At 40.2% G+C, this 16,136-nt stretch overlaps 1 protein-coding gene across 3 annotated transcripts in view; it reads left to right on the top strand.

The window, feature by feature from the left end:
* pigk (phosphatidylinositol glycan anchor biosynthesis, class K) overlaps positions 1 to 16,136 on the top strand; it is a 77,088-nt gene that overhangs the window by 36,448 nt on the left and 24,504 nt on the right. The window contains exon 10 of one of the 3 annotated variants that reach the window (XM_057857445.1): positions 14,115 to 15,465. The exons of the other annotated variants lie outside the window; for them this stretch is intronic. Within the exon in view, the coding sequence (XP_057713428.1) occupies positions 14,115 to 14,184 (70 nt within the window). The 3' untranslated portion in view covers positions 14,185 to 15,465. Of the gene's footprint in view, positions 1 to 14,114; positions 15,466 to 16,136 lie in introns of those variants that run through there. 3 annotated transcript variants of the gene reach the window in all.

Raw genomic sequence — 16,136 nt, 5'->3', positions numbered from 1 at the left:
AAAAGACGGGCTTTAATTCACGCAACAACGCATGGCATCCCCGCATTTCCTTCTTCTCCTGAGTCCTCACAAAGATAACATAAAATTATGGAGGGGGGGGGTCGGTTCGGGCTCGGGCCTGCAAATCAAGTTAATTGATCGGGCTCGGGTCGGGCTTGATTTTTTTAGGCCCAAACTAAGGAAAAATAAAAAAAAAGGACATACGTATTCATACAGTCAATGGGACTAAACATACAATTATCCCGCTTCATGTGGTGATGCGCGATAAATTATTTTTTTACTGTTAACGTACCAAATCTTATTTTATTGTCCTGACAGCAGGCTTTATTTCTTTGCATGGACATAAGTAAACTGGCATATTGACGCATTCACAAATCACACGATCTGTAAATTCGCTGTCAACAGACCCGTCGCGCTCCACTCGCTGAAACGATGTTCGATTTCGCGGTGAGGGTGGATTTTAATTCCTCATAACTCCGCATGATCATCGTGCATTCCTCCTCCGTGAAGTAAGGTGCCCGTGCCATCGTCACAAGTAGTGTTTGACTCTGGTCTCCGCCCCCTTTTATGTGAACGCGCAGTAACTCTGACTGGGTTGACACAGGTTCGACTAATCAACCTCATAATCAGCGTCGTAGCACCGACTGACCACAAACTAGACAACCAGGTTTTGTCAACTCCGGTTACCCGCTGGTAAACTGGATTACTTCTGGGGAGGTTGAACTCAGTTCGTAGTATAGGCCACTGTTCAGCTGTTTGACACGGAGAATGGAAGTCTAAGTGTCCAGTTGGTCTGAACAGTTTTAATGTTTCACATTGAGAATATGTTTTACTCCCATTGTGATTCAACTTATCTCGTTTATTAAGACAGGACAGCGAACAGGAAGGGGTTATGGGGGGACAGAAGAAAAGAAAGAAAAGAAACACAAACAACAACAAGAAATACTTCGAACGCCAACACTAACTATTAATATGTTGGTGCTATCGTCAGCTAGATGTACTAGTATTTCCGGTTGACACCATGTGGAGGGCCTGTTGACCCGGGAGAGAAGGGGAGGGGTGTGGAGAAGTCTATAAGCTAAGTGATTGGGAGGGGTAGAGTGTACACATATCAGCTCTGTGATCTAGAACCCAGTAATCGTGTGAGTCCCTTGTGAGTGTTAGCCTGTTGGCAACCGACCCTACGCCGCCCCACCACCAGTCCCGGCACCGGGACCCCCCACCACCCAAACACGCCCTATCACATCCAGCTGCACGTGAACCCCGCCAAACACACAACAGCCATGCAGACGAACAAAGACACCGCGCAGACGCCAACCCAGAGCCACGACCCCCACCCAGCCAGCCCAGGCCAGGAGGGGGGGTTGCGTAGCGTGGCGCAGCGCAGCAAAGGAGCCATCGTCACCTCCAGGGTGGTCAGGGTGGTCCCACGGGCCACCCGCGTTCCCATCAACCGGCCCTCAGGGATGGGAAGAGGGGACGCGCCAGCAACCCCACGTCCACCCCGGCCCCCACCCCCGTCTGCCCACTCGGCCCACGAGCCACAGCCGCAAGCCCCTTAACCGGCACAGCACGCCGCGGGACCCCCAGCAGCCCACCAAGCCCAGGGCAGAGCAGGGTCCCCCGCTGGAGCAGGTGACATCCAGCTGATACACCGGCGTCCAGCCAACAACCCGCGGCGGAGCGCAGGGCGGGTACCGAGGCAGAGAAGAAAGGGGAAGGCGGAAGCAGGAGAATGCCAAGGAGCAGCCGCGGGGCGATGCGAGATCGGAACCCTGACCTCCCCCCACTCCCGCGGCCAGCAGCCCAGGCAGAGGGGAGGCCACGCCCCGGGAGCCACGCCATAGAGAAAAAGTGTTGGACCCACCTACCACCCTATTACTGTGGCTGCCAGGTCTGTATCGGCAGATTCTCAAAATCAGGCTACTCGGACTCTGGCGCAAAAATATGCGATCTGGACATCCCTAGTTTCATATAATACCGTTTAATCCAGGCTAAGGGGGTTTGTCTGTGAATGATGAAGATTGATGTATAAAGGGATCCAGGAAGCCATGTTTCTGCACAGTTGCTGCTTTTATGAAGCAAAACAAAAGTTTAATTAAAACAAAAATTAATTGCACGTCCTGATGTCCCGATGGGACTACTGCGCATGGGCACATTGCGATGGCGATGTTCGAACGATACATTGTGCAGGCCTATTACTAGTACATGTGGCCCCTTCTTGGCCCCTGTTTTAGAAAAATCCTAGAACCGCCACTGCTCACAGTGTTCCACCATATTAGTTGTATGAAGAACCACATGTGCAGTGAGTGCGTAGGTACAGCATTGTAGACGGATTGGGCAGATTCACGCTGAAATGGGCGGGTTATTTATACAGTGTGATTGGGCTGCACACTGTTCTGATCTGGCAACTGATGTGCAGTGCGCCGTTGGAGCCTGATTGATATACTTGAGTGTCTGTGGTGCACCCATGATTTAATACAGAAATATTATTTCTCTTGTGGATTGGAGCCAAGTGGATCACTGACCGGTACCGGTCCACGGACCAGTGGTTGGGGACTGCTGACCTATAACACGTTTTTAGCTTGTCATTGTCATGTGAAATATGTCTGTGGACGAAACGCTTTCATCGTTAATGGAAACAATGATCACAAACATATCCTCGAGTTTGATAGTAATCCCTTCATTCGTTTTTGAGTTATCACAAAATTCCTTTTCTGACCTGTGTGACCTTTGATCTCACTACCCCAAAATTTAATCAACTGTTACATATTACAAACATATCCCGAAAGTTTGATAACTCAAGAATGACTAAGACCTATTGTTATCTTGAACACACATACAAACAAATGATAATAAAGTCTAACAAGTCTTGAACACTGTGGAGATGTACAAATTAATTTCAGCACCAGATTACCTATTTAGTCTTTTAATTTAGAATCCACGCAATAGACGTAAATTAGTGTAGTCACTATTTTTGATTGCTCCCATGCACTCACCACACAGCTCACTATTTCTTTTTTTATTTAGACTTTGCTGAGGATATTTTTAGATGTATCGCTAATGAGAAACTAATCTGCATACTAAAGTAATAATGAAAGTCACGTTGGCAACGACACACACGCTCGCCTAATGATGCTACCTTCCCTTGGGAAATTGTTTTATTCTTCATGTGGAGGGTGGCACAAAAAAACTTAAATGGGTCAATTTATTCACTACCACCACTGTACCAGAACCTCCCCCCGTCTGTTGTAAAAATTTAAAAATAAATAAACTGTTCCTCCTCTGCTGGAGTGCCACTGTGGAAGCCAGATAACACGAATGAAAATAGGGAGAGCGCCATGTGTTTCCTTAGAGATGGCGTACCCTTTTCCCTGCACACTACACACAAACCCCGTTTAGCGATAGTCCAGGCCAATTAAATCGTATTTAATCTTTAATATTTTTATTTTAATGTCCACGGGACGACACACCAAAGTTCGGGTATTTGTGGGGGTGAGTCAGTCCAGGCTAATTAAATGGTATGTCACGTTTAATAATCTTATTTTATCTTGCATGCCCCCTTGAGAACATACCTCACGATAATTAAATCGTATTTAATCTTTAATATTTTTATTTTAATGTCCACGGGGGGGGACACACCAAAGTTCGGGTATTTGTGGGGGTGAGTCAGTCCAGGCTAATTAAATGGTATGTCACGTTTAATATTCTTATTTTATCTTGCATGCCCCCTTGAGAACATACCTCAATTTGCGTATCTCTGATTTAAACCATTGGGTTGACGAGTCAGTCCAGTCCAATTAAATGGTATATAAAGTTCATTTGTTTTTATCTTGCGCACCCCCTGAAGGGCGTACCACAGTTTGTGAATACTGTATGTGATTTAATTCAGTAGAAGGTTGGTCGGTGAGTCCAAGCCAAGTAAATGTTAATGATTTAATAATATAATTTTACTGCATCATTTACTGCACTGCATTGTTCAGGTTGGTATTATACTTAATATTACTATTATCATATAATATTGTGCACCCAGATCAACAGTTTGACACACAAAGTCAAGCCCCCAGGGCCACATTTTGTAGTGCCCACATGTTGACTTTGTGCGGCCCATGTGTTAACTTCAGTTTGACTCAGTTGTTGACTGAGTTTTTCGCCAAGATAAGTTTCTAATTGAGGACTACAAAAACCAGAATATCGACATTTTGTTTTTAAATTAAATGAATAGTTTTGATTAAAAAAAAAAGGAATATTTACATTTTTTAATTTAAAAAAAATTTTTTTTTATCAAAGAATAAGACATTTAAACTAGATATCAATGAATATTTCCTTTTTTTCCCCTTATGGATTTTTAAAATTTAAATAAAATTAATCAAGAATATTTAGTTGTTTCGGAAAAAATGTTTGTTTTGCCGTTTTTTCTTTTTAAGCCTAAAATCAAAATACTACTTGATTAGTCACTTAATTGTGGCAGTACGAGCTGGCAGACATAACCAAGAAAGCTAATAACTACGATGTGGCAACATAGATGAGTTTGACACCCCTGATTAGCACAACACTATCATAAATTCACGTTCACGCAATTAAATTTATCATAATTCATCGTACTAGGTTTCTGTATCGTTCATATCTAATTTGTGTATTTTTTATCAGGGTTGGGGTTTGTCCATTTAGGCCAATTTAATGCCATATTTAACTCATTGGCTATCATTGTAGGTGTCAATCTGTTATAACTGTTCGAATTCTGGAACATGATCATTACTGTCCGTCAAGAAATTTCTTTGTATCTCACATAAATCCCTATCACAGAGCACAATTAGACATGCCACCAGGCTGTTATTAAATATAGTATGTCATTAATCAACATTTTTTGGCACTCAACCCTCTTGTTTTTCTGGCAACCTTCTGTAAGCGGCCATTTTGCTTCCTAACATCCTGTTCTTCCATTAAGTGAAGTACACTTGATTGAGAGGACATTTTAATGGCGCATTTATTCCCCTCTTCATTATCTGTGGGGCCTAACAATGTAATGACATTGTACTCTGTCAGTCGTCTCTTGTAGACCAAAACGCAGGCAAACTACGGTCACGCCGTAATGACCGCCGAATTAATTTTGCCATTGAACCCTCCGTGCATTGATCCATTTGATTTGTGACCCTGTCAGGAAAACGTTGATTTTATTAAGTTTTTTATTTATTTTTTTGCTGCTGCAGACCGCCTCTGTTATAAGATTGGGTCAGTGTAGTGGTACCTCAAGATAGAAAATTAGTGAGTGGCTTTCATATCATGATTTTTTTACATATAAAAAAACGAAAATGTGGAACCTTACCTTTCCAATGAGACATTGTCCGAAAGTGATACCAATGTTGCGCACCTAGTGTGGACGTAAAAACTTTCTATGTGAGACGTTTGCTCTTTCTTGCAACGATGTAGAGCCCATTACTGGACAACAACACCGTCACACCTGTGCATGTCATCACAGTGCGGCTCCCAAATTGAAATGTCATCCACAATAGGCTGATAGGAGATTAGAAGCGTCTTATTGAAACCAGATGGGAAAGATTCTGACCATTATGGCAGCAAAATTCTTACTAAGCATGACTGGAAAGATTCTGATTAATACAACAGGATCTTATGGCATCTTTATGCCACAAGTTTAAAAAAATTTCTGCGAGCAAAAATTGCGTTTCTTTTATCGTACGTATTTTGAATCCTGAATAATTTTTCGTAATGTGAAGCTGAAAACTGTCAAAACTTTTCATAAAATAAATATTTCTTGTACTGAAGCTTCCCACTGTAAAGATGTATTCAAAATTATTCAAACCCCACAGTAGATACGTGTTTTTGCAAGTTTGACATTTATTTTTCATCTTGTTTATCATCACATTAAATAATGACATGCCATATACAGAAAAACAACTAAAATCACAAAAACATTTTTGGGAATAGTCCAATTAATGGCCTTTCTATGATTACCGCTTTGACAAAATTATTCAACCCCTTAGGTATTTATAAATTTAGTACAACGTCCTTTTGAGACGATAACATCCTTTAGAAGTTTCTTGCAGCGATCCACATGTATCTTTGCCCATTCCTCATGGGTAAAAGGCCTCCAGTTCATGAACATTTTTTTGGCTTGCAAGTTGCAAATGCCTTCAAGTCCCACCAGAGATTTTCTATGGGATTTAAGTCTGGTGATTGCGATGGCCACTTCAGAATCTTGCAGCCCTTCTTTTGCAACCAAGCTTTGGTAGATGTTAAGGTGTGTTTAAGATCATTGTCCTGTTGGAAGTTTCAACGTTTCCCAAGCCTCAGCTTTGTCACTGGTTGCATGACATTTGCATCAAAGATCTCCTGGTGGTGAACTGAATTCATATTACCTTGCATACGCTGAAGAAGGTTGGTCTCATCATTCCGGAGAACATTATCCCAATACCTTGGTGGTTTGTCGACATGGTTTCTGGCTACTGGTGCACGATAATTATTGGTCCGATAATTATCGGTCCGCTAATAGGAATTATGACGTCATCCCAATAAATCCAATAACATTATTAACTCATTTGCTCCCAAAAATGCATAAATACAGTCTATTTTTAATTGTTTAGTGTCCCAAAAACGTATTTGTAAGTCTTTTACATTTTTTTTTCCACAAGAGACATCTCTAGGTTCTGATGCAAGTTCGCTCCAAAGCACAACGCTCAAAATCCATTTTAAAGCAATAAAACTGGCCACTGGAGGGCAGTAGCGCATTTGATAAGAACTCATATCGGACCATGAAAGGAAATGAATGAAGAGAAATAGTCAGGAAACGGAAGTTGGAAGAAGTAAGAAGTGTGAGGAAAAATGTGGAGAACGATGTGAACGATGTGAAACACAAGGCACATGCCCCACAAAAGTTCCCTAGGTGAATTCTGTTGAGGTAGTGGTCACTACAAAAGAAAGATAAAAAAAAAATCTATCTTGATGAGACAGACAGGCGGTGATGAGGGAAAAATTTACCCCGTCTGCCGATACAGCCGCGGCCACAACACAGTCATCTCTCAGTTCAATAGTTTAGTTATTAGAGGTGTGCAAAATTTCCGATTCTTAGATTATTCGCGATTCGGCCGTGGAAGATTCGAGAACGATTCACAAACATCCAAATTCCGATTATTGAAATATGCCAAGTAAAGCGGAAGTACAACACACTCAGCGCGCTGCGCGGTCAATGAGCAACGGAGCGAGAGTAGCTAAACATCATGCTTCTCATTACCCGGCCCCTCGGGTAATGCCAATGCTCAACTCACGGCTCTAGCTCAACTCATGCCACGAGATAAAAAAACACAACAACATACCTGAAGCTGCTACAAAAGTACATCATCCACATAATGTTACGGTAGATATCATTTATATAAGACTAGATGCACTACCGTAGCTCTAGCGTTTGCAGCACATCTACAAAAAGCTAGATGCAGACGTAGTAAACGGCCGCCATCTTAAAGCAGTACACTTCTCTGCAAGGCTGTTGTAGCGAACCTTCCAAGCAAACCTAATTAACTTTTTATCTAAAATACTCCTAAATCGGTAAAATACTGACTTGAATCTATCTTTAAAATAGTTTTAAAACTTTCACATGTCGAAAGTTGACAAAAGGGAAATTATGGATTAACGGGAGCAATTTTAACAACTTTAACGGTTGATTCACATTAAATTAATTGAATGTAGTTTAAAGCTGCTGATACAGAATGGGGACTGGAGTTTTTTATTTACTGTTATTTTTGTATATTTGTTTACTGCTATATGTTAACTTGATACTGAAATAGTAGTTTGGTTTAGCCTGAGAGTATTTTTGAACAATTTTGGAACAAATGTACAAAATATTAAAAAAAAAAAAAAAAAAAAAAAAAAAGGGGGGGGGGGTGCATCAATAATCGTTTTAGAATCGAATCGGACCATCTGAATCGTAATCGTAATCGAATCGTTAGGTGCCCAAAGATTCCCAGGTCTATTAGTTATGTGTAAATAAATTGTTACTTTGCTATCAAAAGCTCTATTTGTCTTGTTGTTTGTTATTTTGTAGAAGGAAAACATTATTCAGATGTTTGGGATGTCACAAAAGCAAAAAATATCAGTGTTAAAGTGAAAGTTATGTTTGAAATGTATGTTTTTACAAAAAGCTCAATTTGTTTTTTTCATCAGAAATTGGAAAATTGCTCAATCTAAGCTATTTTCTAATGCTGATATCTAAAGAATGGAAAATGAACTTTTTTTTTCCTGCTGAAAGAAGAGAGGCTAATCTTTCTTTTGGTGGGTTCCATGTTTATATAGCAATAGATTTTCTGTCGGCCTTGCAAAATCAGACAAAATCCAGTAAAACAGCCGGGAGCGAAGGGGGTTGCTCTGGTGAAACTGGCTGGGAGTGAATGAGTTAATAGGACTGATAATATGTACTGTAATATTTTTGGCACGTTGTCGGTGGATTGGGATGTGTACGTTTGTAAATCAAGCGCTCCCTTTCTGTGACGTCACGCTCAAGTGTTCCACACGGCTGGCGAGAAACACATCTTGATAAGCCACCTAAAAGATGACAATTGCGTCGATGGTGTTTTAAAAGAGTACGAGGACGCATGAGCTGCCAATGAAGCTGCCCATCCAATTTCAAAGCCAGGTAATAAGCCGGGGTTGTACCATTTAAGGAGGCCTTTGAAAAGTTTCACAAAAATGATGACAGAAATGATAGCGCTAGACAACCGACCCTTTTCCCTCGTCGAAGACATAGGATTCAGGCGGCTACTTCGTCATTTGGAGCCAGGTTCATCATTCCAAGCCACTGCCACTTTTCAGATGAATGTTTATCGGCAAAGCATGATGAGATTGCCACACGCTTCCACACTTCGATCGGCAACCATTCATGGCGCGTAGGTTTTCACCCCGGACATACAGTATAGACGTGTAATGTTAGTCCTGCCAGCATGCTTGGTAGGATTTCGTACTATGCAGAGAAGAAACCTCATACTTTATTGAAAATGGGTTCACTCACTGCCGTTTATATTTATTTTTATAAGGTAAGCCAATAATCCTTTTTGTTCTACCATATTTGAGTTATGAGGAACTTGTGATGAACATTACTATATAATGTTTGCATTTTACAGTGTTATAAGTTAGTAAGTTATTGAGAGGCCTTTTGGTTATTGATAGGCTTGCTGTCCTAACCTCCCTCCCAGGTTAAAAAAGTTGTTTCATGGACCAAGACCACAACAGTCTCCTCTCTTGTACAGTAGGACCAAATATTTTTATCTGATGACAAAGCACAATACAGTGGTACCTCGACATACGATCGCTCCGACACACGATCTTTTCGACATCCGACGTAAAATTTGACATGCCATTTGTTTCTACATCCGACGACATGCTCGAAATACGACATGACAGCACTGCAAAAGAACCCACGGCGAATTTTCTTGTGTGAGAAATCAACACAGGTTTAAAAAAAAGTTGGTACAGTTGGTGAAACATGGAAAAAAGTGACACTTACCTTTGAAATGCAGATGCAAATTATATAAAAAACTTGAGTGTGGGGTGCGAATCTATGAAATAGCTCAACAATACAGCTCCACGGTCCTCTTCCGACAACCGTTCGCCAGTCTTTATAAGTTAAGGTGACAATTATTATTGTGGTAACATCACCAAGGAAATCTCCAGCTTCGTCACATTTTTATCATTTATTTAAGAACTTACCCAACACAAAACGCCTATTTTCCGCCACAGTTGACTGTGTTCTCAAGAAAATAAAAATGTTATCTCAACCGCACTAACCCCTCTCATTGTGACGTCAGCCCCGCGGTGCGTTCAGGTACAGCAAAAAAAAGTTGCCACATTAGAATCGATTCGTTACATTATTTACAGGAACAATTATAAATTATTATTCTTATTATATTATTCCCATTTTTATTTATAACTTATTTGTTTTGCTATGTGTAATTGCCATTTATAATAGTACAAGCAGTATTTATTGAGGATTTAGTGTAGGTTTTTGGGCTGTGGAACGAATTAACGGAATTTAAATGTATTCCTATGGGGAAATCCTGCTCGACATACGACCATTACGACTTACAAACAAGGTCCTGGAATGAATTAACTTCGTATGTAGAGGTACCACTGTACCTGTTGGGTTTGTTTTAGTTCAGTGCTCATTGTTCAGGAAACACATCTTCAATTATATTGACTGTGATTGACTTTTTTAAAAAAAATAATTGTTGGCACTTTATTTGAAGTCAATAATGTTCTTGTCTTACTTTTGTTCATTATAAAAATGTTCATGTCATTATGAAAAATCTGGTGAGGGCTGTGAAAGAAATTTTATTCATGCTTATAAAACATAACTGCTGTGATACGATAGTCATTTGTTAGACTGTATTCATCCATGTTTGTGTGCTGTATTTCTTTGAACATAATACAAAAGGATTCTTGTGGACTTATGGAATTTTCACTGCCTTTGGTGCCAGCCACGGCCAGGTTCTCAAGGTTGTAAGTCACAAGGTTCTTCTGTGGAAAACCATCAGAGTTGATACTTAAGTTTCACTTTCATTTTCATAGGTATTGTTTCACGGTAAAGATCCTTGGCTAACGCCCTTTCAACAGTATAAATGTCCAGCCTCTATTGTACTTCTTTGTACTCTTGCGTGTTCACGGCTCCTTGCAGGATCACGCCGTTGTATCCTTGATATATCACGTTCTTCGAAGCAGGCAATCTTTGGTTGGTCTGATTCATTTCTCTAATCGAGCTATCGAGGTAACAATTGTCTTGGAGTTCAAAGTTGAACTTCCCTGACAAGTTCAAAGGCAAATCTATGTTGAATCGACCACTAGTTTAAAAAAAAAAAAAAAAAAAAAAAATTAACCTCCCGGTGTTCAAAAACCCGAGTGAATAAAAAAATGTTTAAAATTATATGATTATTATTGGTTATCGATATTGGTATCGGCTTTGAGCAGCAGGAAGTTATCGATATCTGTTTCAAAAAACAGACATCGTGCAACCCTATTTTTGGCATACTGGAGTCTAATCTTCTTGTGGTTTGGAGGCAGCAGGGGGCTGCACCTGGGAGTTCTTGCATGAAAGCCATCATTTTGCAGTGTGCATCTGATTGTCTGGGATGAATACCTCCCTCTGACATGTCCTGTCGTAGTTCCTCAGCTGTCACCTGGGGATTTTTTCTTCACCTTTCGCCTCAGGTATCACACAGCAGTTGCAGACAGTAACTCTTTTTACCACTGCAAGGTAGCGTTTCCACTATGCCTTTTGCTCTAAACTTGCGGACTAAGGTCCCAATTGTCTCTCTTGAAATGTTTAGCCTCTTTGCCGTGTTTTTATGACCGTATAGTTGCTTATGAAGTAAAATGACATCCTCTCTGAACTTTTTTGACCATCCCTTGGACCTTACCATGTTGTAAAGATGTCATTAACTGCCAAGAAGAGCCGTGTGTCACAGTCCTTTTAAATCTGCTTAATTGCTACTCATTAGAGTTTCGTTTACATCAACAGGTGTTTTCATCAGCTGTTTGACAACAACTAATGGAAACCTCTGTTCTTAGAGTGGTGGACTTTGGGGGGGGAGGTATATATTGTCAATGGAGTAACCACAGAAAGGCCATTAATTGGAATATTCCCAAAAATGTTTTTGTGATTTTAGCTATTTTTCTCTATTTGGCATGTCATTATCTAATGTGATTATAAACATGATGAATAATGAATGTCAAACTTGAACACAACTGTATATATTTCTGTGAGCAGTGTGGGTTTACTCATAGGGATCCTAACGCTCCCCAGACACACACACACACACACACACACACACGCACACGCAGCTGACAACAGGTTTGATCCCTCTCTTGCTTTTTATGATTCACATACATGCTCAAAAGTAACTCTTTTAGAAGCCACAAAGGTTACAGAAATGTAGACTGAGCTTACCTTCAATTGCACAAAGGAATGTCTGAAAACCTTTATTTCGTAAGATAACCACCATCAACTTAAAATTTACAATTTTCACATTCAATATGGTTATATTAGTCATAATACAGGACATTAATGGCAGCTAATGACAGCACCTTTTTCATCGTGTAAAAAAATGGAAGCGTGCATATTGTTGAAGTGCAAGGCACCCAATTAATTGTGCTAATGTCTGTGTCTATTCAAGAACTTCAAGAAGAACTTTTAAGATTTTATATGGTGAAAAGAAGCTTATTAAAGCAACAGAGGAGTGTAGCTGTATTTGGAGGGGAGGGGGGGTGCTTGATTTTCTTCTTTTAAATTAAGCCTAGCTCAAAGAGTATTTGAAGTGGTTTACCAAAGAATGTCAGAAGCATCTAGAAAGCACTCCAACATTGGAGACAAGCTCTTATACACTTACATGATTAGTGCTGCATAATGGTGAGGTTTAACCATAATTGCAGTAACTACTTTTATCTGACCATTTCTATTGCGTGACCAAACCATTGATTTCTTTTGTTCTCTTTGTCTATGAACCTTATTCAAATCATTAAGCATTAAAAAGCAATCATGCTGGTTGTTTAAAAAAAAATGCATTGTTGTAGAAAATTGCTCCCAAGGTATATTTGAAGGGCAATTACAATAAAGTAAAAGAGTAAACCTGAATACTGTAGTCACAAATTACAATAGCCCTTCAATCAATCAGCTTTCCCAGGTTATATGAAATGTGCGGGTTCGTATAACCTCACGAGAAAGACAAGGCTACATCCACATGGAACTAGAAGAGATCTATTTGATCTCATTTTGATTTTAACCTGTCTTATTCAGCAGCTTGGACACACAAAATGGCAAATCTGGGTCTTTAAAAGCTGAAAAACTTTTAATATGAGTCCTTGAACAAGTTCTGTTCCTACGCTGGCGACGTAAACCAAATTTCCGCGGAAGTCTGATTTCACTGTTAATTTTTAAATTTACATCAAAATACTTGGTTAAAAAAAAAAAAAAAAAAAAAAAGTAAAATGCATGATAATATGATGCCGTACTCACAATTATTGCTGTGAGGTGAATGGAGAGTTAGGGTTTTCAGTTTCAGTTTATTTGCAACCAAAAACTTAGCGCGGGCTATGACCTACAGTAGTTGTGTTCTAACAAAATGAAAACAAAACCAACTTCTCCACCTCTTCCACTCAATTTTAGGGGTGGGAACCTCTTGCTACCTCACGATACGATTTGATTTGTGATACTAATCTCACAATAGGGCAATACGATTATCAATCATACATTGGTCAGGAGATCATTCTACAAAACAACTAATAAACAGAAAAAAATGAGCCATCTTCATCCTTCTGCTGTTGGTTTATCACTAGGAATGAACGAATGAACCCCTCCCAAGGCCCCTCTCACTTCTATGGCCGTCAGTGGCAGCCAATGCCAGGCAACGAGGTATTTTGGGCCATTTCAGGTCATTTCAACCTGTTGATTTTCTGTAACTTCCTGTTGATTTTGGGGCATTTTATGAGTCATTTTCTATTGATTTTGGATTACAGAGCAGGAAATGACTCTGGAATGAATAGACAGTGACTCAAATTCAACAGGAAGTGACCAGCAAATGCTCTAAAATGAACAGAAAGTGGCCTTTAAAATCTCCAAAAATCTGAAAGAGTGACTTTCAATGCTCTAGTTTCGGATGTAGGAACGTTCATTCGCCCTCCCTGGTCTTATTGAACTGGGCGTTGAGCGCCGTCAATGGCAGCCATTGATTTAGGTGAGACACTGTGACGGTGGAAGATTTTGGTAGCAAATTGTTGGTTCCTTATGCTTATATTTATATATATATAAATATATGCAGTATGTGCATTCTTTTGTCAAACAACACTTTGAACATCAAAATTAACCTCAATTACTGTCTTTTATTTAATATGATTCAATATTATCTTAATCAGTGTTTTTCAACCGGTGTGCCGTGAGAGATCGTCAGGTGTGCCGCAAGAAATTATCTAATCTAAGAATTATAAACGAGGGGCATTCAAAAAGTGATGCACTCAAGTGCATTGCTCGTACAGGATTGGTAAAATCTTGTTTATATTTGGCACAAACATGATAGGACACATCTTTTTGTGATTGTTCTATTTGTTTTTCTTATTTTCAGATTTTTAAAGCTTAAACTAGCTTCCAAAATGGCTGCCCCCTTGAAGCTCGTCAGAAACAAAGAGCTGTAATTGAATTGAAAATGCAGAAGGAGAAACCCCTCTGAGGATTCACAACGGGCTAAAAATGTCTACAAGGATGATACCATAGACTATAGTACTGTAAGAAGATGGGGTACAGTGATTTAAAAACGGTACTGAAGACCATGAAGGAGATCAATGGAATGGCGTCACCCAAATTCACCAAGGACCAAAAAGTTCAAGGCCCAAAAGTCAGCTGGCAAAATTATGGCTACTGTTTTTTAAGATTCTCAAGGTGTAATCCTTGTGGATTCTTGCCGAAGGGGGAAACCATTAACTCTGAGGTATACATTGAGACTCTTAGGAAGCTCAAAGCAAGAATTCGATGTGTTCGGCCCAACTTGGGCATGGCAAATGTGCTCCTCCAGCATGACAATGCACGTCCTCACACAAGCATCAGGACCATGGAGGTCATCACTTCATTTGGATGGACTGTGATACCACATCCGCCATATTCTCCTGATTTAACGTCAGACTACCGCCTCTTTGGTCCAATGAAAGAAGGACTCCGGGGCAACCGATATGGCAATGACGATGAAGTGAAAACTGCTGTCAAGAATTGGCATAGAGATCAACCGGCTGAGTTCTACAGCACTGGTATACATGTCCTCGTTCATAGGTGGACTGTAGCTCTTGAGAGAGGTGGAGACTATGTGGAGAAGTAAAATTGTAATCCTCACACTTGTACCTTAATTTTGATGTATAATACGTGTTGCTATTATAATTTGTTTGTACATAATAAAGTTGGGTGCATTACTTTTTGAATACCCCTCGTATATATATATTGTAATGTCTGCAACTGTGCGGGCCCTGGAAGGGGCCATCAGACTGCAGAGTGGTGACGTAGCAGGAAGCAAGCAAGGAAGGAGGGAGACCTGCATGAGAGCAAGTTAGCGGTCGCATGTTGCAGATGCCGCTGTCATTGTGTTTATTATTTTCCATTGTTGCCCAATAAAGTCGGAAAGTCATCACCTACTCGTCTCCTTTCTATTTCCCCATTTCAGGCTATTACAATATTTTTTTACGTCATCGGGCGGAGTGGCAGTTGGAAGGAAGGAAGGAAGGAAGGAGTAGGTAGAAAGTTCTCGGTCGTGTGCAGATGAGCGAAGTTTGCTTGTGTCGCGTTCAAAAACTGGTCAGATTTCTAGCCATCAACAACCTTGCTGTCCGCGACAATGTGGACCCCAACACATCTACAGCACATATTTGGTTAGACTCGTCATGTGTCGATATACTCGAAAGTGTCATATGTGACGACCGTCAATCCTCCCACTGTGTTATATTACAACACATTGTTGAGAACAGCAAGGTGGCTAATGGCTTAAAATCCAAGCAGTTCTTGAACGCGACACGAGCAGCACAGCGCCATGGTGCCAAGCAAGTTTAAACGTAATCTCCAAACGAAACACCCGTCGCTTCAAAACAAGCCGATGGACTATTTTGTTCGCCTTCGTGAAAACAGAGAAATAGGCAACTTTTTTTGTAATGTAAAAACTACGAAGGAAAATGAGAAAGCCCTCAAAGCCAGTTACCTTGTTGCTAAATCCAAAAAGTCCGACACCGTGACAGAGACATTAATACTACCTGCCTACAAAGCCATTGTCTGCGAGATGCTCGGCCCTGATGTGGTTAGACATTGCTCAAGTCCCCCTGTCTGATAATTCGGAGCTTTTTCAAGCCTAACTGCTTCTAAATTAAATAAATAAATAAAAACAAAGACTGAGAGCTGTTGAAGAATAAGGATATCGACTTTGTGTTCATCTAAACAGGCTCAAATTTCACACTGAGTAAGTGTAGATACTGAGAAATTATTTTATAATTGAATATACTGTACAGAAAATAATTTTGGAACATTTTTGGTTTGTGGTGTGCCGCGAGATTTTTTCCAATGTAGAAATGTGCCGTGAATCAAAAAAGGTTGAAAAACACTGACCTAAATAAAG

This window comes from Corythoichthys intestinalis, chromosome 14, assembly GCF_030265065.1.
Source record: "Corythoichthys intestinalis isolate RoL2023-P3 chromosome 14, ASM3026506v1, whole genome shotgun sequence".
Lineage (NCBI taxonomy): Eukaryota > Metazoa > Chordata > Actinopteri > Syngnathiformes > Syngnathidae > Corythoichthys > Corythoichthys intestinalis.
Note: the sequence above shows the minus strand (reverse complement) of the source record. Positions and strands in the feature narration are given on the sequence as shown.